General features: G+C 43.4%; 2 protein-coding genes across 3 annotated transcripts; both read right to left on the reverse strand.

The window, feature by feature from the left end:
• Positions 1-5,448: 5,448 nt before the first annotated feature.
• On the reverse strand, positions 5,449-6,370 carry LOC117851558 (uncharacterized). The gene is made up of 2 exons (XM_034733381.2): positions 6,017-6,370; positions 5,449-5,934 (listed from the first exon to the last, which is right to left on the reverse strand). The coding sequence occupies exons 1-2, from the start codon at positions 6,216-6,218 to the stop codon at positions 5,738-5,740; spliced, it is 399 nt and encodes a 132-aa protein (XP_034589272.1). The 5' UTR covers positions 6,219-6,370; the 3' UTR covers positions 5,449-5,737.
• Positions 6,371-13,997: 7,627 nt separating this feature from the next.
• LOC117852719 (calcium-dependent mitochondrial ATP-magnesium/phosphate carrier protein 2) lies at positions 13,998-20,281 on the reverse strand. Of its 2 annotated transcripts, none has more exons than XM_034734937.2 (5): positions 19,581-20,281; positions 16,469-17,268; positions 16,286-16,376; positions 15,802-16,207; positions 13,998-14,278 (listed from the first exon to the last, which is right to left on the reverse strand). In XM_034734937.2, the coding sequence occupies exons 1-4, from the start codon at positions 20,264-20,266 to the stop codon at positions 16,015-16,017; spliced, it is 1,770 nt and encodes a 589-aa protein (XP_034590828.1). In that variant the 5' UTR covers positions 20,267-20,281; the 3' UTR covers positions 13,998-14,278; positions 15,802-16,014. The 2 variants fall into 2 exon arrangements, with proteins under 2 accessions (XP_034590828.1, XP_034590829.1); XM_034734938.2 differs by having other exon boundaries at positions 16,469-17,254; positions 19,581-20,174.
• Between the last annotated feature and the right edge of the window lie 1,985 nt (positions 20,282-22,266).

Below are 22,266 nucleotides of genomic sequence, written 5' to 3' on the forward strand. Positions count from 1 at the left end.
GGAAATGGCAGAAGACTTAACTGAAGCAGGGAATGTAGAAGCTCAGCATTCAAGGCAAAGTGACAGATTAAAAAAGCAAGGGCTTGAGGGAGTTAAAATCGCAGATAAAGTGGAGGTGGCAGTCAAGAAGAAGAATTTGGAAGGTAACAGCCTTAATTTTAAGAACTCCTTTGCAGTTCTAGATAATAATGAACTTATTTGTAGATTTAGTAAAATGGGTGGTAATACTGACACAATAGATCTGGAACACTTTGACCTACTAAAAGACATGGAAAAAGCTAGATCCAACCTAAATGAGAGGAATAACTGTCTAAATGACACTCAAGAAATGGAAAGTTTGGCAAATATCCCCTTGGAGGAGATGAAATATATAGAATGGAAATCAAATTCCTCTGATCCTTTTGATAATGAAGCTTTCCAGCAGGTAACTAGTAAAAAATAGAAAAACAACAAGAATGAAAGCTAGTCCCAAAAATAAATGTGATAGGGGGAAAGTGACCCATCCTTCTGATGAGGTTACATCCCTTGAAGGAGTTATACCAAGATCTAGCTCTAGGTATAATTTCAGAAAGGGTGCATTTGCAAAAATAAAGTGATCCATAAGAGGCTTAATATGGAATTGTAGAGGAGTGTCCAAAAAGGGAATGGGGACATGCATTAAGGCTTTGACTTCTGAATTTAAAGCAGATTTCAATGGTCTCAGACCATGAAGAAAAAATATTCAGACATTCTTTAGACTGATTGATCCTGACAAATTATATGTCTGGCACTAGTTGCCCTCCAGGGGCAGATCTGGTGGGATCCTATGTGAAGTGAAAACGGAGAGATTTGATATAACTAAATTTGAGGAGAAAAACTTTTTAGTCCTAGCTGAGATATATGATAAGAAATTGAAGAAACATTTGCTTCTAGTCACTATCTATGGTCTTGCACATGATGATAGAAAGGAACAATTCCTAACCGAACTATCCAGTATATGTGCAAACAGGAAACTTCCTATGTTGATAGGAGGAGACTTTAACATTCTAAGATTTAGTGAGGAGAAAAATAAATTTTTCAATGGAAATAGATTCAATGACATGTGTAATTGGATCATTCATTCCTATAAATTAAGAGATCTGATTTTAAATGGAGGGATGTTTACTTGGAGTAATAATATGCTAGACCCAACTCTTGACAAGCTTGATAGAATTCTCATGAGTCCTGACTAGAAAATAGACTTATGTCAAATCTAAGGAAAATACCCAGATATATGTCTAATCATAACCCTCTACTATTTTATTCAGACCATGAGAAGATTAAGAAAACAGAATTGAAACATCATGGGTTAAACATGAAGAATATCTTCCAAGCTGCAAAAAATTTGGGGAAAGAAAATTATAGCAAAGAATGCAGTAGAAAGGTGGTATATCAAACTTAACAGAGTTAAAAAGTTTCTGAAAGGATGGGGTCTTAACTTGAAGGGTCAAACAAGAAGATACAAACACATTCTACAATCAAAACTGCTTGAGTTGGAAAAGAAAGAAGAAGAAGGCATGCTTCCTGCAAACCTTCTGGAAAGACAAACTTTCATTCAAACTGATTTGCTTAGATTACTTGAGGAGGAGGAAATGTACTGGCACAAAAGATCCAATTCAAACTGGTTGTTAAAAAGAGACAACAATACTGACTATTTTCATAAAATAGCCAATGGGAAAAAGAGAAAAAATGCATACTTCCATCTTGAACATGAGGATACAAATATAGAAAAAGACGAAGATATCATGAAACATGCCACAAATTACTACAAGAGCTCTTTGGACCCTCTGATAGTCCAAACTTCAAACTAGACCCAAATTGTTGGGATCAAAATGAAAAAGTGAATGATGAAGAAAATGAATTTCTCTCTAGACCTTTCTCTGAAGAAGAACTCAAAACAACAGTTTTCTCTATGAAAAAAAAAACACAGCCCCAGGCCCTGATCATATGCTAGTGGAGTTTTACTAGTCTGGTTGGGACATTATCAAAAAAGACTTGCTAGATATGCTGATGGAGTTTAGAGAACACAAATTGGACATTGGGAGGCTAAACTATGGGATAATCACACTGATTCCAAAAACAAAAGCAGCCAACAAAATACAACACTACAAGCCAATTTGCTTACTGAATGTGAGCTATAAAATCATAACCAAAATTCTCATGATCAGATTTGAGAATTCCATGAGTAGAATAGTGAATAGATGTCAAACAACCTTTATAAAAGGAAGAAATATAATGGATAGAGTTCTAACTCTACATGAAATCCTGCATGATGCCAAAATCAAAAAGAAAGATGGTATGTTCCTTAAACTAGATTTTGAGAAAGCTTATGAGAAAATCAGCTGGGATTTCCTCTTTAAAACCTTAGAACAAAGAGGCTTTTGTGAGACATGGTGTAAATGGATTAAAGAGGTAGTTTCGAGCAGAACATTGAGTGTGAAAGCTAATAACATGGTGGGGAGTTAATTTAAAAGTGGCAAAGGTGTAAGACAAGGGGATCCTCTGTCTCCCCTTCTCTTCAATTTAGTTGCGGACAATCTGACAAAAATGATACATAAAGCACAAGAGAATGATTTAATCAAAGGTCTTGTGCCAGAATATGTTACCCATGGAATTGTGGTACTCCAATATGCCGATGACACAATATTATATATGGAAGATGAGTTGGAGACGGCTCAAAATATGAAACTTCTGCTCTACACCTATGAAAAAATGTCAGGGTTTAAGATAAACTTCAATAAAAGTGAAGTCCTCATGATTTCACAAGACGAACAGAAAATAGATTCCTATTTGAAATGATGAATTGTGCTATAGGAACCTGGCCCATTAAGTACTTGGGGGTCCCTGTAATTGGATCCAAATTGCATATTATTGATTGGCTTTTGCTAGATGAGAAGGTTTTAAAAAGATTAGACGGTTGGAAAGGTAGTTCATTATCGATTGGAGGGAGAGTCACCCTGATCAACTCCTGTTTGAGCACCATCCCAACTTACTGCATGTCCATGTACATGTTACAAAAACTATGGTCAAAAGAATGGATAAAACTAGGAAAAGGTTCTTCTGGCAAGGGGGAGGTACTAAGAGAAAATATCATCTAGTTAAATGGGTGAAAATCACTAGATCAAAACAGAAAGGTGGTTTGTGAATTAAGGATTTGAGGAAAATGAACCTGAGTCTCTTATGTAGATGGTGGTACAAACTAGAAAATGAAGAAGGGCTTTGGTAGGAAATAGTGAGGAAAAAGTACAAAGATTGAAAGGGGTATAGCTCAATTAAAAACCAAGCCCAACAACTCTCTGATTTGGAATAATCTGTTAAAGGTCAAAGATATTTACCTAAAGGGTAGAGTTATTACAATTGGAAATGGTCAAAATACCGACTTCTGGAGGAACCCTTGGTGTGGAATGGTCCCTCTAAGAGACAAATTCTAGGATCTGTACAATATATGTATCGATCAAACAGTGAGTGTAGCAAATATGACTGCAAGAGGTTGGAAATTAACCTTCCGTAGATGGTTAGACGAAAGAGCTTAAAATCAACTAAGGCGAATGAGAGATATGCTCTTAGCTTTAGCTTTATCTATTGACAAAGATAAACCAAAATGAATTAGGGGAAATCTGGATCACTTACTGTCAAATCATTGTACTCTCATATGTGCAGTACCGAACTAGGCAATCTTCACATTAAGATATGAAAATCTAAAATCCGATTAAAGATCAAAATCTTTATGTAGTTAGTACATCAAAATACCATCTTAACCAAAGATAATCTCCTGAAACGCAACTAGCAGGGGGCAAAAGATGATGTTTTTTAATACAAATGAGTCCATAGAACACCTTTTCTTTGATTGTTCCCTAGCAAGATACATTTGGAGCTTGATTGCAATGGTGATTGGTGCTCCCTGTAGACCATCAACTCTCACACAGTTTTGGGAATGGGTTAGGAGATATATGCCGCAAAATAAAAATATTCACTTTGCTGGCCTGTCAACAATCTGCTGGGCAATATGGAAAACTAGGAATGCAGTTTATTTTGAGAAAAAACAGATTAAATCTCCTACAAAGGTTGTCTGCTTAGCTTCTTCTTTTATATCATACTAGGCAAGTCTCCAGAAGCAGGATGATAAGCAGAACATGAAGGCGGGAGCAGAAGCGTTGAAGGAGGCGGCGCTGCACTTCCATCCTCGTGAAGGAACAGTGGAAGACACGGGTTCAGGGGTGGTGCTGCTGCGTTGAAAGAAAAGGATGGTAGCTCGCGCCTACTGCTTTCTGAAGAGTAGCCCCCCAGCTGTTGAGCTGCTTTTGTTTCTCTTTTCTTCTAGTAGTTACCGGTGGAATTCTTGTAATCCATAGTAGGTCCCTGGCGAATGTTCTTCTCCAACTGGGTCAGCTCTTTGCGTTCGTATTAGGTGTAGAGTCACCGTGTTGAGCATGTGACGTATGTTTAAAACTCTGTAACTTCGTTGCTCGTTGGTAATGAAATTCGGGCGAGGCCCTTGGTAGGGAAAAAAAATTGTGGCGAGTGGTTGATCAAAAGCATCCCGGACATGGGACCATGCAATGGCGATGCTGGCATACAGGGCCGTCGATGCGCGCACGAGCGTGGGAGGGGACCGGATCTCGAGACAAGATGAACGATAAAGCCGACAGGATAGAAATCATGGAGCGTGCTCTTGCACTCACTAGGCACTGTTAAAAAACAGGCACAAATGTTGCGATAGGTTTCGGAATCCGTCGTGATCATGAGCTAATTTCATGTTGAGATTCAGATGCAAACAGTTTTTCTCCGAATTTCGTCGGATCTTGAATCCCACATGAAACTGTTGGACCTACTATACGAAAGCAGAAGAATTCATGTGTTCTGAACTCCAACTGGATATGGTGGTGTCCCTGCCTGCCTGCCTCTGCAGTTGCACACGAGCAGGCAGGCTGCCTGTCAAACAGTCGCGCCCCCCATACATCGAGACACTTGTTGGGCGGAGCCTTCCGGGACACGGACGGCGACGGCGACGGCGACGGAGGGGGCGCTCACGGGCGGCCGCACGCTCGGGGCGGGCCATGTGAGCATCCCCCCAGCCGGTCGAGGCGAGCACGCCTCCGACCCTGTCCGCCCCGCTCCGATCCGTTTGTCGCCGCCCGAGCCAGACGCCAGACGCCATCCACCTTCCACCGGCCACCGCCGAGCGAGCTCCCACAGCCAGGAATCCCGGTATCTCCCTCGCCTCGCCTCCACAGAAACCGAGGAAAAGCAGTGCCCGACAGCAACGCCTGATCGTACGGTAGCCGGCGATAAGACGCCGGCCGGTGAACCCAATTCTGGGGAAAAGATCTATCGCCAAGAAATTGAAAAAAAATGCAAAAAAAAGAGAGAGAAGCAACTGTGGCGGAGTGGAGGAAGATGGAAGAGAAGTGAAAGATGGGAGCTTTGAGCTTGGAGCAGCGAAGAATCATTCACTGATCACTCAGAATCCAGGAGTAATGTACAAGGAAGCAGGTAGTAGTACACAGAGCACCAACACACACACACACGGGATCGTTAGCTCCCTCGCGGCGTAGTGGACGGCCACTAAATACAAAACTTCCCAACAATGCGCGAGGGAGCGATTAATCGGGAGGCGATTAGCAGCTAGCGCCGGGCATTAGCCGGCAGCACACACAAAGAGAAGCGAGGAGGATGGAGGAAGGTCTAGTAGATTAATGGAGCAGTTAGCTAAAGCTGGCTAGTAGGAGCAGGAGACCCTGAGCATGGAGCGGCCGCGGAGCATGCCGCGGTACAGCGCCTCCCGGTTCGCTGGCATGGCCGCCGCCGCCGCGCGGGGGGAGGACGCGGAGGCGGCGCCATTGTCGACGACGTCGTCCGCGAAGCGAACCCGCTTCTCGCCCCCGCGCCGCGCCTTCTCCCGCTTCTTACGCTTCTCTGCGACGCCCGGGATTGAAACGAGTCAGTCGGGTCGGTCGGTCGAGGCTCGAGAACCGAAGGCGGAGGGCGCAAGACATACCGGACGAGGAGAGGCAGGGACGGAGGCGGGGAGACGGAGCGCCTGCGCCGGCGGCGGAGGAGGAGGGGACCTGCAGGTGGGGCGGCTGCTTGGCGCGGCAGATGGAGAAGAGGACGAGCGTGCCGGAGAGCGCCATGGCGGTGGCGGCGATGGCGAGGCCCGCGTGGGAGCCCGCCGAGGCCGAGGACGAGGACGGCGCCATCACCGCGCGCCGGCGAGATCCAATCCGGGGTGGGGGCCTTGGCTTGGCTTGCAGCAGCGTCCGGCCGACGAGAGAGGGGGAGTGAGGTCGTTGGGGGGCGTTGGGGCGGGTGGTTGAGGGGGGACCCTGTGCTCGTACCTGTAGGCGCCCGCGCACGCTGCTCTGCTCCGGTATTATAGCAGGCCGGGTCCGACCGCCCTGACTCACCTGCTGCCGACTGCCGTTGCGTCTACGTGGTCAAGTTTGTTTTACCATAGATTTATGATCTTCCATTTATTTATTTACTTAAGGGAGAAATTTAGCAAAACTTTTCCCACGGAATCTCCTGCTGGTGGCGAACTCCAGGCCAATAATCTGAAGCGCATGGATACAAGTTATCCTTGGAAGGAAAGATAATTCTGAATCCGCTTTATCTACGAATAAGGAAAGATTCACGTTCTTGAAAATCGGCACTTCTCCGAACCAGAAGACAGAATTTGATTGATGCTTAATAGCTGTGGCGCGGATTGACATCATTGCGACAGCATCCTTCAAAAATTTGAATGGCTGTGAAATGGTTTATTGGAAATCACGTACTGCAGGGGAAATCTCGTTTCACTTTCAGGACCCGCCACGACACCGCTGCTCTAGGGCTGAGAGTTCAGTTAATGTTGTTATCATGGTTCGTTTTTTTTCAAAAAATAAAAATCCTTTGCCTAAAAGCTATGGTTCGGTTTTAAAGGCTAGTGGTACAAGGCAAAATGATGAAAGGCTAGTGGTACCATTATTGAGTTTTCAGACCTGTTTTAACCCAAAAAAAAATATTTGAGCACACACCTCGCTCTCAAAGAAAATTCAATGGTACTACTGCAAAGGACAGAAAAACGACAGGAAAGCGATACTGGTTTGCAAGGATAGTAGTGTACTGTACTGGAGACACTGGTTTGACTTTTGACTTGCGTTTGGCCCGTTCTACTCGAAGGTCTTCCACTCATGGAAACTCGGATTTCAGGTTGGATAAAAAAAAAGCCGGTCTTGCTTGGACTTAGACTGAGGGCTTGTTTGGTAGTACCAAAACCTCCGCTTTAAGCCGAGACTCGGGGTTTCTTATTCCGATTTCTTACCATAAACACAAGGAAATCCTACTAAACGCGATCCATTTTTTTTCTTATGAAACAAACGCGATCCATCTGCAGAGAGAAATCGAGAATCTGTAGGAGATGGCTTGTCAGTTCCAGGGGACAGATTTACTGTTTCTCAGTTGATGTTTAAAATAATGTTTTTCGTTTTTCGATCCCCGCCGAGCATGCCTACTAGTAGCTCTCTAGCTACCCTCTGTCTTGTTCCTGCTAATGACTAACACTGAACATCAGTACCGTCGCCATTTGCTAAACTAGTACTATTATCCAAAGCGTCGTTAGGTGCATGATGTGGATCGGTAGCATCTGCAGCACAAGTAGCACCACCAATGATCGGTCGGACACCGGCGCGGTACACTGCGGCCGCAAGCAACACGGACCCGTATCACGCTGATCCACACGAACAACCCTGAATAAACTGCGAAGCCAAAGCCAGTCGTGGTTGGACACCGTCGCCATCATCAGCGCCCCGGCCCTGACCACCTGACCTCAATCACCTCACCACTCGCTTACGCACGCACGTTTCCTCGTCGACCCGCCGGCCTTGGTCGGCCTCGTCCGATCCTCGCATCGCATATGATTGCCGAATCCTGCTGCATATTCTGGCTGGCCTTGGCCTAACACCTAACACCGCTCGACGTACGTCACCCGTGATCTTATCCGCCGGGCTCCCGAGTCTTGACCCCTCTTGCTCCTGTAGCATCGAAATCAAAACCGCTGCTTCGGTTAATCCGGTGGCGGTGTGGTTTTCCGTCCACTATCCATTCCATGTTGCTCGAGTAGCAGATTGCAACCTAAGAGCTACTCCAACAGCCTTGCCATCTCCCTCTCTAAGTCAAAATTTAACAAGTCTAGTTAAAAATCACGACCCAATAAAATTGGTATCTGAATGGTCATCCTATCTGGCTTGCCAAATACTTCCCTATACTCTCCAAACTTAGAGAGTGAGATTAGCTTGCCAAATGTGAGTCCCATCGTAAAATGGAGAGTGCAAAATGAGGAGTCGTTGTAGTGCGAAATGGAGAGGCTGTTGGAGTGGATGGAGAGTGTAGATTTTTAGAGAGGAAATAAGATATTGGGATCTGGAAAGTGGGAAATGGATAGTCTGTTGGAACGAGCAACTTAATATGGAGAGGAATCTTTTTACCAAGCTGGCTAGAGAGTCAAATGGAGAATAAAAATGGATAGTCTATTGGAGATGCTCTAATGCGCTAAATCGCAAGTCAGGTGACCGGATGGCGGCGGCCAAAGCCTTGCGATCCGAAGGTGACACGTCCTGAAAGGGATGCCAAAAGAGCTAATCCCGGCAGTACTGTCGCCTCCTCGATCCTGATTCGTATAATTACTTCTCCCTCTATTTCAAACTATTAGTCATTCCAACTTTTTCGGAGAGTCAAAGCATCTCAAGTTTGACCAAATTTATATGATAAAGTACTAATATTCATGATACCAAATAAGTATCATTAGTTTCTTCATCAATATATTTTCATAGTATATCTATTCGGTGCTATAAATCTTTGTGATCATCTCTGAGTCAAACTTAAAATAGTTAACTTTTCAAAGAAATTTGGAATGACAGGTATACTGTGCAAGATTTGCTCCGTCACGTTTCGAGTACTAGGCCGGTTGGAATATCCTATAGATTCTCGATCGTGGTCACGACGTCACGTAACGGAGCAGCAGTGACAAAGCGAGTGCTGTATGTGTCATGTGCACAGCTCTGCTCCGATTAGTTGCGGACTGACGCGCCCGTCCAATTGGAGCGGAGGCCCCTGGAAATTCGCAATCTTTAGTGCAAACAAACCGCGCTTTCGCCACGCTCTTGTTTAGAGTAAATGGGCCAATTTGGCGTACTTTCTCGATGTTGCTAGAATGCTCTTTTGGAATATGCTATCTGTAAACTAGCGAGAAGCTTGGTGAGGGCAGGATTTCCCTTTGTCCTGCCTGTCCCACGCTGGGAAAACATGTGACTCGAGACACTGCAGGCAAATCTTAATCTGGCAATAAACCGAGTCGACCGGATAATCTCATCCAATAGTACGCACTCATTGGTGCTTGGTTGCAAATGGAAACGCTAACAAGAAAAAAAAGCGTGCTTGTGTCACCAGGTGTCCTAGCCGTGCCGGCGACCATCAGACGGTAGGGGTGTACTTAGAACGAGAGGTGCGCTCAGCGGCAGGCACGTGCGTCCTTTGGTGCTTATCCACTCGGAACCGAGATCCGCAAGGGCGTCCGGCGCCGTGATTATTGGCGGCCGGTAGGGACGAAGAACATGGCCGACCGGCGCGGCACCCGTCGTGTCCAGAGGATGGGACGACCAGAACACAGGCCGAGCGCACGCAGAAGCACTGCAGGCCAGCGGCTGCTGAGCAAAGCAAAGCGCCGGGACAGGCGCAGGCGGCCGCCAAGCGACGCGAGCAAACCGACAGCCGCCTCGTGCTCGCTTTCTCGGCGGCGGGGCCCTCGTGAAGTCATGCGCGACCTCCCTGTGCGGGCGTTGGCGCTGACGCGAGCGGCGAGCGAGACCGAGACGCCGCCCTCGGGTGTGCCAAGGGAGGCGTCGCTGTTGGGACACTTGTCGACGTTGCGGTGGGACGGAACGCCGAACGACCGGAGAGGCTGGTCTGTCTGGACTCTGGAGGGTGCGCCGTGTGGCCACTGTTTCTGCGCTTCTTCTCGCAGTGGCTCCGTCGATCTGACGATCTCGATGGTGTGGTGCCTCGGCTCTCACGGGATTAATTCACGTCTTAGCTATTGTAGACTCTGAAAAGATTTAAGGGGCATCCTCCTTTTGTATTTCTCAGCAACATCGTCTAACTTGCACATTTCTACTGCAACAGTTCAATACATTTATCACAAAATTCATCAAATGACCACTACCTGTGAGGAATAACTGTACCCACACAATTTAGAAGAGTTACTAATATTGACGTTTAATACCCTCTACATATGTGGGCTTACTATTAGTCGATATCCTTACCAACTTGATGTGTTTAGATAGAAAGTTCTTAAATCATGTAGGTTGTTAGGTAAGCTCAATGGTTACTATCTACACATTCCTGAGTATGATAGCTAGACTAATTCACATTGACAATTACAATATAGTTGTTCATGCATTTTAGTCCTCTTTTTTAATGTTGCCCATGTAATCCTTATAACTTAGGCTTCATGTACGGCCCTTTTAAGTTACAGAATCCTCTTTCCAAACATGCAAAGGGATGAATTATGCATGGTGGCTATGTTGTATCTTCCATAGGAGAAGTCATTTGCCACATCAAGTTTGATCATTGGTTAGTTGTCTACATATATAGTCATTATCGTGCCAATGTGCTTGATCTATTTGTCCCAAAACCAGGACATAAATAAAGAAAGCAATCATAGAGATATAAGTACATTAAGACTACTTCCTATACCTAGTAGCATAGAGTAGGGCTCTATGTGGATTAATTCTTGACTATAGTCAATAGAGGGAAAAGAGTGCAGAGTGCTAACCATTGTGGAAGTTCACCCATAGCACGCTACATCACAAATAATATGACACAATGAAGAGTTGCAAGGAAGAACAATGCCATAATTTATGGAATGAGAATATAAAGATATATAAATGTATGATTTTTCGGTTTAATGGTAAATTATAATAGTCAACTAATATGTTTATGGCTAAGTATAAAAGTTATAATAAAATAAATGATTATGTATATGCTTCCGTGATATATATTTGCACATTCCTTGTATCCCACGAACATGTGTTTTGCACCATCTTTCAGAATGAATCATGTTAATAGATTAATTTTTATTTGTAATAAAAAAGATTTATGTGTCATACTAATGATTCAACTTTTGTTTTGTGCTGAAAACAATCAATTATAATACGATTACAATTTATCTTGTTTGATTTGTGCTAGAAATAAAGTGGTACAAATGATGTGCAGCTTGGCATATTTGAATAGAAATTTTATTAATTTTTAAATGACATCAAGCTTTGACTTTGAGCCTATTTCCCCGTTGGTGGATAAGTGGCAAGACTACAAGAGACATTATATAATTGTTGTAAATATTAGTTTAAAATGATATAAGCGGTACGGTGTTGGTCAACTGTGAAGGTCCACTAGCTAGGAATCCTAATATTATAAGTGTGAGGTTACTTGGAACATTTGTGAAGGATGTTAAAACTCTTGTAAAACCTTGTAGAGGTAGATTATTGTACCCATCCGCAACAATCATCAGAAGAGCAAAAAAAGATAGTTTAGTTCTTGTTCACCATTTGATGTTTGTACAATATAGCTATGTTTTGATGTGTGAAAAAAATGGTAATGGTTTGTCTTGAAACCGGTTTTTATAATTCGGTTTTAGTTCTGTGTTGGCTTAGTTCTCGTGCAAATGTGCTGATATCTGAGAATTATTGGGTTTCATTTTGTTTGCAGATTAAAATGGTTTGGATGGGTTCGAGTCACCTTCAAATGTTTAAGATGCAAATGTGTTTCCCATGCTGTCATGCTCATTAGAAGTAGAGCTAGTGAGACATAATTGAATAAAAGTCAAATTCTATCCAAGCAGTTCATAAAAAGAAAAACTTTAGACATCATGTTTGTGTTGTTTCCAAGATGACGAATCTGTAAAAAATGAAAAAAAAAACTGCCCAACCATGTCTCAGATTGATTATTTAACTAGTAGTAATTCAAATGCGTCAATCGGAGAGAATTCAAACATGGCAATCGAAGAGAATAAAAAAAGATTGAATCCGAGTATAGGGAGGAGAAACGGATCCAAGCGAACTACCCCTGCATTCTCATGCTAATTTTTCTCCCAAGCGAATGACTGTCTAATAGTTGTTCCCAAGGGCAGTTCCATCTTTACCTACTGCATTTATGATTTGATATACGTTATTTGTATTAAAAATATAGTTGTAATCATAGTTTTCATATGATATTATCTATATAGTGAAGGACCACATTTGTCTATTTATTTCTCTAATTTGCAAGAATTTCTATTTTCATTTTATATTTCATATTTATGATTTAATTTTATTTCCATCACTATTTTACTACCGACATCCTCAACTGCAAAATCAATATCTTATGTCAGATTTGGTCTCTAATGGAGAAGGGGATGCATCAAAATATTCTATTACTCTTAGAGTTGTTATCATAATATTGTAAGTTTGCATTGGGCATGAAATGTAATTGGTAAAATGGACTTTAAACGATTTGCAACCATAATTTAAGAAGTGGGTCAGTTTAGTTTGGGGTTCGATTTGGATTGGTTTTGGATAGAGAAGCGGCTGACTTGTTTGGGGTTTGGGGTTTGGGTGCATTAATTAAACAGTTTAATTTGGCTATGGTGCACTTTGCACCTCATTAACAGGACTAGTCATGCGCGCTTTGTTAAGTCAGATTAGAACATAGAGAACTCAAAATTGATGTTCGGTGAATAAACGGGGAACCTTCACTCTAGAGAAGTGGTAGAACTTCCTAAACAATTATTTCCGTCCCAATATAGTGATTTTTTTGAAAACCGCAGGGTCTTCTACATTCATTAACTTAAGCCTCTATGAATTTATCCATTGCCGTAAAGGCAAACGAAATATCTGTCGGGTCCAGAAACGTCAAGAGCTTACGCGATCAAATCCAATCCAACTACGAGCGAACAGTCCACACGTCACGCATTTAGCGGATCTTCTTGCATAGCTTCATTAGACAAACCAGGCTCCGAATCGAATCGGGCTACAAGCTACTTTTACGACACAATCAGACGTCTGCAATCGCCTTATCTGAGAAAACTAATCATGGGACATTGACCAAAGACAGTCCATGAACAAAGACACCTAAATCCAAAATCTTTGTGGATAGTGGTGGAAACTGGTGGACGGAGCGTAAGGGCAGCACGCCAGCACCAGACGGCGCCATTACCATCACAGGAAGCTTCTCTCCGGTTTCCTGGCTGCCTTCCTCCTCTGCACCTTTTGGTTTTCCTTCTCATCCTCTGCTTTCCTGAGCGATGTAGCTTTCAGCTGTTCTAGAAGATCAAAGCAACAAGAGGTTGACTACCAAGACAAGAGGCTGGCTACCAAACGCTAGCAAGTGGTTCCCGCAATCCTGGTTTTTCTTCACCTCAGGAGAAATAGCTCTTGGTTTATCTTTTTCTAGAAGCCTCTTTTTGGGAGCACCAAACTGGTACAGTACTTCGGTATTCCTATCCCTGGCAACGATATCCTCGTCGTAGCAACAGGCACGTCTGACAGCATGCCTTCATTTTTTCTGCAGGAAATGTTGGCTGCCCTTCGGTGTACCTGTACAGACTACGGTTGCATCGTGCGTCGACCAGCTGCATATGGACCACCAAGCCTCCAACAAGCTTTTGCACCTTGCGATTGCGAACACCTCGGAACTAGGTTAGGACATCTACATACTGATGCCGCTTGCGTATCTTTTGCAATCTTTACATGACTCCAGCTTCAAATGAATGCAACAGAGAAAACAGCAATTTTTTTTTAAAAAAAAATTCCATGAACAGAGCATCCACCCTAACCCTAGCTTTCCTTAAAGACAGTGGAGTGCCGAACCCTGTAGGAGGTACCAAAACCACCTACGATGACTATCCAGGTTCCATATCGGGTGGGTGAGGCTCTACCAACCGAGCGAAACATAAGGAAGCTATATGCTGACGATAAGGGAGGATTATTACATATAGGCATTTACTTTGTGCCAGGTCGCCGTGGGAAATACATACATGTATAATCAGCACCCTTTCTGCAGGGCAATTTCACGGTCAGTAAAGGTCGCAGCTCCAGTGAAGCTCAGGAGCACAAGGAATTGCAAATTAAGTTAGGAGAGAGTTTCCCTGTGTTACAGTTCCTCTAACAAAACTCACCCCAGACGGGTCAAAATAAGCCTTCGGGAATTCGCAATGAGCAGCTAACTTGGTGCCAACAGTGCCATTTAACTGAAATGTGACAAGTGAAGAAAGTGAATCATGGGTTAAATAGAAAACTAATCCATCCAAATCAAGTGAAACGTGCAAGGAAATAAGTAGCAAGACAAGAAAGCTTATTCTTCTTCAAACCAAACACTAAACGATAAATTACAAAACTACACTTATTCCTAGTAAACTATTAAATACACTCTTAATGACCTGCTCCATTGAATCACACTTTTGGTTCTCAAAATGAAGAATACTACAATTGTTAGGGCTTAAAAAATTTGACAGGTATGGCCCCTTAACAGTGAACACTGAACAGTGGCAATCCACAAGTAGCACTGCACCATCACTTCAGCCCAATGAAGTCCATGTAAAATTAGCCCATTAATCCTGAAGTTAAGACATATTTAGCCCAATTACAAGAGGTCCAGTCCCCTATTTGTCTGATCCTGAATCTCCCGAGATGGGTGAAACAGGCCACCATTTCACTGACATGGATTAATGCGCTGTGTTGTACATTTGGATGATGGTTGGGTTGACAGGATCAGGAAGGAAACAAGTTAGGCTTGCAATCTTCTTCCAATCATTGTGCTGCACCATTATGTGCACATCGTCCACAGTTATCATAAAGCTAGGTTTTCCTGTCATGTGGGCCAACGGCCAGCCTGTCACTTAGGTCATATGTGGTGCAAGTGTAGCTTTTTTTCTAAATTAGCGCAACTAATGTTGTTCTTTAAAACTAGTTATTTGATCGTTCCAGTAGAATTAAGAGCAATTTTGTTAAACTTACATTCATTATACAGGGAAAGGATCATTTTATCCTTAAACAACATCTGAGTGTGCGTGCGGGTATGTGAGCCTGCAGGTCTTATGTATTTCAAAAAAAAAGGGAATAATTAGGATAAATAACATTTTTCTAATAATAATATTCATCGTTTTAAAATTGTTTCTCTCTATACACATTTTACCACACAATTAAAACTAGTAATTAAGTTTGAGTAATCCTAGGACAGATGGGCTCATGGGGCCTGGGGAGCAAACCACATGATTTTGGTGGTATGCTGCAGCCATTCTTATCCAATTTCCTAAATCTTTATTAAGTTAAGTTTATAGTCAGGAACAAGAGTCCACTCACCATCTAGTTCTCTATACCTAACATTCAGGGTTGTCCCGCTTCTAGAAGTAAAATGTCACGGACAATTGCATTCTGTATGAGCATTATTAAACTGCAGACCAAATGATGGCAGAATTTAGCAGCCATCTACCTATATCAACAATAGGAGGTATACATAGACAATCTAAGTAGAAAGACAGATAGTCATCGGCATACTAGCTTAATGTATGTTCATAGTTAGCTTACAATTACCCCACACATAGTTCCTAGACATGAGGTACTACCTAAACATCATCTAAGGTTGTTGTTCTGGATCCAAAATAGGTGCAGCAGCTACAATATAAGTTTCTTGTAGCAAGAAAGAAACCCACACTAAGTTCAAAATGATAAGTATGTACGCAAAAATGAGCTACTAGACAAGTAGGATTTTTACCAGTATGCTAGACATGGTGCCTCGAGATTATCACTTCATCTCTGCTGAATCAAAATTAGGAGGAAAATGCCACCATAGCTTCCAGTTCTATATACTAAAGGCACCATCTTTGACTTCAAGAAGGAACTATTGAACCAGTAAATTCATGTGTCGTCATTATCTCTACAGCCAGCCATGTCAATATGATGGCTGATTTTTGCAGAACTCCTGAATTTAATCAAGAGAGAGATTTTTCTTCATCGCCTCATACACTAGATAGGTAATACTTGCTGCAGGAACCACTTTAAGGAGATTTGGTATAATTCCTTTGTAAAATCCAGAAACACCCTCATGCTGTAGGGTTCTCCAGAAGACATCAGACATTCCTCTATAGGCAGCTTCTGAATTTGCCTGTTGTGCTTGTAGTCTACATATATTTAGAAATAAGGTTGAGAGACACAGACAGAGATTAGATTTTCAAAATGTATAATTGCAAATTCCTTACCTTGTTCTGATGACCTGTAATGGGTAAACACATGTCGCTCCTAGAGCGCCAGAGACAGTTCCACAGCCCAATTGTACTAGAGGACCAGGATCTACAAGATATCATAAAAAACATTAAAGAATCAAGAAACACACGGTTGAAATAAAGGTAGGAAACACAAACAAATACTGGGAGAGGGTTTACCACTATCCTTCAGTATATATGTCTTTGACATATCTTTCAAAGTCTCATATACAGCAAGATCAATACCGGCATAAGGTACAATACCAAGCAACGATGGAACAAGACCTCTATAAAATGCTCGAGGACCTTCATGCATCAAAATATCCCTTGATAGTGCACCAATTCTCGGAACTTTACCACCCTCACATGAGTAAGTCTGTAGACGTGTTTTTACTAAATCTATTGGATAAATTGCTGTTTGGGCCACCGCGCCAGCTAAACCACCAGCAATGAGACGTTCAGAAGCACCGACTTCACTCTTATTTTCTCCTTTGCTCTTCATAATATATTCTTTTAACATTTCATAGGCATAAAATCTTATTGCACTTTCTGGAGCAACCTTTACAACATTCAATCCATTCCCTCTAAAAAATCCCAGCATACCACCCTTAGCCCAGATATCCTTAATTGCATGCATGACTGTAGTTCGTGTTGTTTGTACTTGCATGATCACTTTAAGGCGATCCAGAGGTGCAGTTGCAGTACGTGATGCTGCACCAGCAATCCCTCCAGCAATCAGATATTTGCTTGCATTGACATGCTTGCTTATGCCTTCTGGTATAGCAGCCTGTTCACCTATATCAACAAGGCAGACTCTTTCCCAGTGATGATAAATGTTCTCGATGGTTGCCTCATTAGGGTAAAGCAAAAGAAAGTCTCTCCATTCTTCAAAAGTAATAATCCCATTATTGTCTTTGTCCACATGCTCAACAAATCTTGCAAGCTCCTCATCATTAATCTCTATACCTGCAAACAGCAAACTGACATTGATTGTAAGATAGATTACAGATACAAATGTGATTGAAGCTTCAAATAACCTGGTACAAGCATATATGGGTATATGAAAAGCACTAGTAGTAGTAGGTTAGTAAACAATGCGAGGTGATCTCCATATATCCAGATGCCGTAGGAAATCAAACCTTGTACTTATGTGACTATAAAATAAGAACTGTAGGTAGAATGAAGTTAGTACCCTACTTAGCAAACATGCAGTCTTAATGAAAGACAAAAGGTCTAATTAGCTGATCCGTGACTTGTTGGAAACTAAAGTCAGATTCAATAAATATTCAGTGTATAAAGCCACAGCATTCCCAAACCAAAGGCCAGAGACTACAGTTGCCATTTTAACATGAAATGCCCATTTTTTACCACAATTAGTTTCTCCACAGTGTGATACATCAGCCATGACTCTGAATCTCAAAGCATCACACTAGAAGTTAGAAAATATGTGAATGTAGAATGACCAAACAAAACATGTCATGGTGGGTGTTCACTATCAGAGGATGAGAGCATGTGCACTACCAACAACAGTGGATTAAGGGGCCAAGCATGTTATCTGTTTTTGATAGATTGCTATCTTTTAGAATGTTAAGCTAAAGATTATATCGGATCTGTTAGGGATCAGCATATATATAGAGACCAGGCTTATTCAGTTGATACAAGAGGAAATAGGAGAAGTCCCCCTGCAGCCCTTCTCTCCCTCTCTCTCTTACCACACAGCACCTGGGTGCACGGATCCCTCCCTCAGCTATGCCACAGCAACTTCACTGTGGGGCATTGTTTGGGACCCCACCCTCCAACCTCTCATAACTACATTCCATCCCAGTCTCTGTAACGCAACACTGGATTTCATGAAACACACTGAGAACAGCATCCAAGCAATGATTCAATCCTCAAGTATTCTGGATGTGTTAGAACACACACAACCAGGGAAGGTACACACGCCACTGGAAACATTCAGAATACAACACTGTTCAATCACACAAAGGGTGTTTGATTGGACCATATATTTCTGCCAGTCACCAGAGTCAGGGCCTCTATTGTAGGTTTGGCCAGCACTTGCCATTGCTAAATTTCAAGCAAGTGCTATATATGCTATTAAAATATTAAAAGATGACTTGAACTCTGGGAATATTTATGCACAAGATGACATCTAATAATATGGTGGAGCAGTGTGTAGCTTTGTTTCAAAAAAGTTCCCTTAAATTATGGATATGACTCTACAAACTACTACCAATATTAATAGCACTATACGATTGGCTCTAATTTTGCACTAGATATGTCAGTTGCAGATGATTTATGGACCTACACGACAAGTGTGCATGCTGACTTATGCCAACATTATGAAGGCAAAAATAAAAGTTGCCTGCTAGCATATTGAGAAGAAGTAGCATAGTAAATCTTCGCAGTGCTAGCCTACTTATAAATCAATACAGATTAACCAATCTGGAAATCTACAGAGGAATAAAAAATATAAAACTACCTCCAAATCCTACGACCATGCTTTGTTGAAATGCTAGTTCTTTTCCCCCTTTCTCCACTTGTTTTTTGAGGTATATGCATTGTGCAGTCGTGGAATAACAATGGCATGTTCAGGCATGGTTACTCATTGTGTATCCAACATGAACATTTTATACCACAAAAGGCAATCATGGTATTGGTAGTCATACAGCTTAGTCGCTTTCATCATTTTCAGGGAAACTTAACTTATTCTGCATTCTCAATTTGGTAGCAGTAGTAATAGTTAACGTCCTACAGACAATAGATAATGTGACAGCCAATTAGCTGTTCCAACCAGGATAGCAATGAGATAATCATTTTACAATAATTTTTCATATTCAGAAAATAGCTTAGAGCTGAAACTCTCTGCTACTCACAGATACTGCTGAATGCTTGCAGTATATGCCCATCAGGACCAGCAAGTCCTGTATCGTTATCCATATTAAGTCTATGCTTAATCTAAAAAAATTATTAAGTCTATGCAGAGAACACTTTCCATCTCCACACCAGACAACGCTCACTTCCATCTAACACTAGCCCAGTAAACCAAATAGGGCAAAATAAAACTAACAAACTCCAACAGTTGAGTACTAATTCGTCTCGAGCATCCAACAACAACCAACGAGTTACTATGCCACAGCAGGTACATTTCGCACAAGGCGTCAGAATCCGGGCACCGCGCGCGCCTCGTGCGGCAACACGGCACCGAGACGCCCAAAATCACCGGCGCCGCGGCACAGGTACTGGGGCTGGGCGAGGCGAGAAGGCAAGGTTTGGCCAGGGAAACACATACCAGCCTTGATGAGCGCGTCCCAGAGCTCCTCGGGGAGGATGCAGCCGTTGTGCTCGACGTCGATGGCCTGGAAGATGCGGTAGAGCTCGAGCTCCTTGTCGTCCATGTAGCGCCTGAAGTCGTCGTAGCCGACGCGGCCGTCGCGGTCGCGGTCGCAGGCGCGGAGCAGCTCGCGGGCGTACTTGCACTCGGCGGGCACCTGCAGCGCGGCGAGGCCCGCCTCGATCTGCGCGTAGTCGAGCTGCCCGCGCCCCGTGGCGTCGAAGAAGGCGAACATGTCCCGGATCCGCGACTCCCGCTCGGCCTCCGTCTCGTGGAGCGCGAGCAGCACGTGCTCCATGGTCACGGGCGCCGCCTTCCGCGCCGGCTCGCGCCCGCCCGCTCCTCCCCCCGCCCCCTTCGCCGCCGCCGCCGCCGCCGCCGCGGTCGCTGCGGCGGGGGGATGGGGTGGGGAGGCGCCGCCGCGGGGGTCCACCGCGTGGGCCGCGGCGCCGGTCATGGCGCCGGCGGCGAGGCGGAGGCGGTGGTGGTGGGGTGGGGTGGTTTGGGTTGGTTTCGGGGAATGGAATGAAGCGGAGTGGGGAGGGAAAGGAGAAGGGGGAAGAAGGGAAGGGAATATGCGTGGATGTGTGTGTCTGAGGCCTACGGCGACGTATACCGGTAGTTGCCGTATTCAATGCCCTCATACGGGAATTTGTATTTGCGTGCATTTGGTATCTTGGTCACGTGTCAATTTGTTAAAAGGAAGAAGATTCTTCCATGTTAAAATCCCTACCAATTCCATGGGGACGGGGATAAACCGAACAAAGTCTAGAAATTATCCATGCCCGACGTGGGGAGGTCATCTACCCCGTACTTAGAAATCAGCCGTTTCAGTTTTTCCATCGGAGTCCAGCCAAACCGGCTCAACGGAGCCGATTGATTTGCTGTCAAAATTACTGAAAAATCTCTCGATGACTCGAACTAAGAATGAACAACAAAATTTGCGCATGCGCATATTTCGTTCAGAATATTTTTTGCCTGGGCCCTACACGTTTTTTTCTGTCGCGCGTTCCAACTTGGTGTGAGTTGGACAGAGACGTGGTGTGACGATATGAATGCTGGGTGCTGGGCACCAGTACAGCACCACTCGTGTTACGGATACTGATTGGGGTGCGGGCCCGGTCAGTGATCCAGCGCGTGATCGCGATCGCGGGCGCCCTAATGGTGCGTGTGATCCACGAGGCTTGTTGCTCGTTTAATCGTACGGCAGCTTAACGCCGACCACGTATCCTGTCCAACCACCTACCACCCCGTGCCCCTGGAGATGACCAGATGAGCTGTGATGGTATGGTGCTGGTGCCCGGGGAAGCCCTGCCTGGCAACAGGACCGTGATCGTATCCGTCCAGGTTTATCCATTGTACTGATATGGCTGGACAGATGCTCAGTCCATGTTCACGTAGCTTTACAGAGTGTTTGGAGGCACCCTCCTAGTACCTGTCACATCGGATGTTTGATACTAATTAGGAGTATTAAATATAGTCTAATTACAAAATTAATTACATATATGGAGTCTAATTCGTGAGACGAATCTTTTAAACCTAAATAGTTCATAATTTGACAATGTAGTGCTACAGTAACCATTTGCTAATGATGGATTAATTAGGCTTAATAGATTTGTCTCATGAATTAGTACAGGAACTCTGCACTTAGTTTTATAATTAGCTCATATTTAGTCCTCCTAATTAGCGTCCGAACATTTGATGTGACCCTCCTAAAATTTAGGATCTTATATCAAACACCTCCGCATGCAGGTTTACCCTCCCTCGCTCCCTCTTCTTTTTTGCCGAGGAAACCAACTTTTCGTGCGAACGAGAAAAAAGAAAATGCTGGCATGCAAAGTTTGAAGACCAAAAAAAAAAACTCAGGGCATGAAAATCGCGTGAATTTGGTTGTGATGGTTAGTCATCAGATATATGAACCGTGAAATGACCGGCTTGATGGTTTGAAAAGAAAAATGCAGAAATTATGCGTAGGATCGTGTTCCTACAGAATCCCTCTGCTTTTCCTTATTTCTAAACGGGACTCGAAAATGCTGGGAAAAATGGACGGATACGGAGAACGGGGGAATAAACTCGACAGGAACAGGCTTGATGCAGAAGAAAGGGAGAGGAGGAGGAGCAGGAAAGCTGAAAGCATCAACTGGTCCAACACAAGGTCACTGATCACTGATCCCATTTCCTCTGATTCTCTGAAGATTTCCAACTAAGACCAGACCAGCACAAAAGGCCTCTAAATTGGACGGCACCCAGACGTGACACGAATATTCCTCCGGTTTGGACCTGGGAACATGATATCTAGCTTTGGAAATGCTTCCTTTATCTAACAAAAAAGAGCTTTGGAAATGCTTCTCATAATCTCCAGATGTTCTCTCAATGTTAGTAGCATATATATCTTTTAATAGGGCCAGTTCTTTACAAAATACTGCAGTACTAAATTTAGCACATAACATGTTTGTTCTCAAGCGATTCGGCGACATATACCAGTTCCCTAGGACAGAGCAGCAATATTCAGAAGTTTTCAGAGCCGTGAAAGAGGGCTGAAGACTTCGGAGTAGTGACAGAGGACTGAAGACTACATGCTATTTCCGAATGTATTTCCAGCTCAAAGATTGGAACCCGTTCGGGGCCTACTTTGATTCAGAGA

Source organism: Setaria viridis, chromosome 4 (genome assembly GCF_005286985.2).
Source record: "Setaria viridis chromosome 4, Setaria_viridis_v4.0, whole genome shotgun sequence".
Lineage (NCBI taxonomy): Eukaryota > Viridiplantae > Streptophyta > Magnoliopsida > Poales > Poaceae > Setaria > Setaria viridis.

Excerpts from the sequence above, each read along its gene's own strand:
- LOC117852719 (XM_034734937.2), bottom strand. The coding sequence starts at position 20,266 with ATGAGGGCATTGAATACGGCAACTACCGGTATACGTCGCCGTAGGCCT. Across the intron at positions 17,269-19,580 it reads GGACGCGCTCATCAAGGCTG|TTTGCTGTTTGCAGGTATAG; the intron begins GTATGTGTTTCC and ends AATCAATGTCAG. Across the intron at positions 16,208-16,285 it reads TTACAGGTCATCAGAACAAG|ACTACAAGCACAACAGGCAA; the intron begins GTAAGGAATTTG and ends AAATATATGTAG.
- LOC117851558 (XM_034733381.2), bottom strand. The coding sequence starts at position 6,218 with ATGGCGCCGTCCTCGTCCTCGGCCTCGGCGGGCTCCCACGCGGGCCTC. Across the intron at positions 5,935-6,016 it reads TCCCTGCCTCTCCTCGTCCG|AGAAGCGTAAGAAGCGGGAG; the intron begins GTATGTCTTGCG and ends CGGGCGTCGCAG.